This window comes from Pinus tabuliformis, chromosome 3_1, assembly GCF_031772625.1.
Source record: "Pinus tabuliformis cultivar Carrire ecotype Pingquan chromosome 3_1, CPIR1, whole genome shotgun sequence".
NCBI lineage: Eukaryota > Viridiplantae > Streptophyta > Pinopsida > Pinales > Pinaceae > Pinus > Pinus tabuliformis.
The window spans coordinates 465,484,276-465,485,696 of record NC_142301.1 but is presented as its reverse complement, the minus strand read 5'-3'; the positions used below and the strand labels follow the sequence as shown (position 1 = coordinate 465,485,696).

Genomic DNA, 1,421 nt, shown 5'->3' with positions numbered 1-1,421 from the left:
ACATAACTAAACATAATAATAATAATGAGTATATATATTTTTCTTGTTTAATGCTTATTATTATTATTATTATTATGTGTTAAACACACTTACTAAAATTATCCATTGTTAAATTGAAATGTGTTTTTTTGAAAACTTTATACTTGTCTATTAGCAGTCCAAGAGTTTCAAACTACTACATTGAATTTTCCTCATTTTAATGAGTGCAGGCTGAGAACTCATGCAACAATGGAGCCTTTTATTATAGCTACTCACAGACAACTGAGTAGAATGCATCCGTTGTACAAGTTATTGATACCTCATTATCTTGATACAATGGACATCAATCAAGCTGCGCGTCAGAGCTTAATCAACGCAGGAGGAATTATTGAAAAAAGTTTTACTCCTGGCAAATACTGCATGGAGATGTCATCTACGATCTACAAAGATTGGAGATTTAATGAGCAAGGATTACCGGCTGATCTTCTTAAAAGGTTTGTTTTCAAAGACTAAAACAATATTTTCATTAAATATTCTTAGCATACTCTATTGACATATAAATTTTATGTTTTTCAGGGGAATGGCTATCCGGGACCCAACATCACCCCACGAGCTAAAGCTCATGATTGAAGACTACCCGTTTGTCGTCGATGGCCTGGAAATATGGTCTGCTATGAAGGATTGGGTTGCAGACTACTTATCTTTGTATTACAAGGATGATGCATCTATGAAATGAGATCAAGAATTGCAACGTTGGTGGAGTGAGATAGTAAATGTTGGCCATGGAGACTTAAAGAATGATCCGAGCAGATGGTATGAAATGAAGACAAAAGATGAAGTTGTTGAAGCACTAACCACTATTATGTGGCTTGCATCTGCTCATCACGCTGCCGTCAACTTCGGGCAGTATGCTTATGGAGGGTACATGCCGAATCTCCCCACCATGAGTAAACGACTCATTCCAGAGAAAGGTTCCAAAGAATACACTGAGATGGTGAGAGATGTAGACGAATATTTCCTTAAAACTGTATCTACTCCCACTGAAGCCACACTTGTCATGGCCGTTTTGGAGATTTTATGAAAGCATGCTAAAAATGAAGTGTATGTGGGACAAATACAAGGATCCACACCAGAATGGGCCGATGACAACGGAATAGATGAAGCTTTCAACCGATTTTCATCGAGGTTAGAGAAGTTGGAGATGAAGGTAAGAACTAGAAACAATAATCACAAATTGAAGAATAGGCTTGGGCCCTCTCTAGTTCCATATACGTTGTTGTATCCTGACACCACTAATTTATCAAAGTCTGGTGGCCTTACCGGTTGCGGTGTCCCTAACAGTATATCTATCTAATCAATCTAATCCCATTATCTGTACTGTGACAATTCAATATATTAATATTCACTCTGTATCACTCCAAAGCAATGTCGTCTCTTTAATG

The 1,421-nt window shown here is 37.2% G+C and overlaps 1 protein-coding gene across 1 annotated transcript; it reads left to right on the top strand.

Moving 5' to 3' along the window:
• Window positions 1-315: 315 nt before the first annotated feature.
• Window positions 316-1,060, top strand: LOC149187769 (seed linoleate 9S-lipoxygenase-2-like). The gene is made up of 3 exons (XM_089409754.1): window positions 316-473; window positions 556-684; window positions 790-1,060. The coding sequence occupies exons 1-3, from the start codon at window positions 316-318 to the stop codon at window positions 1,058-1,060; spliced, it is 558 nt and encodes a 185-aa protein (XP_089265880.1).
• The last annotated feature ends 361 nt before the right edge of the window (window positions 1,061-1,421 follow it).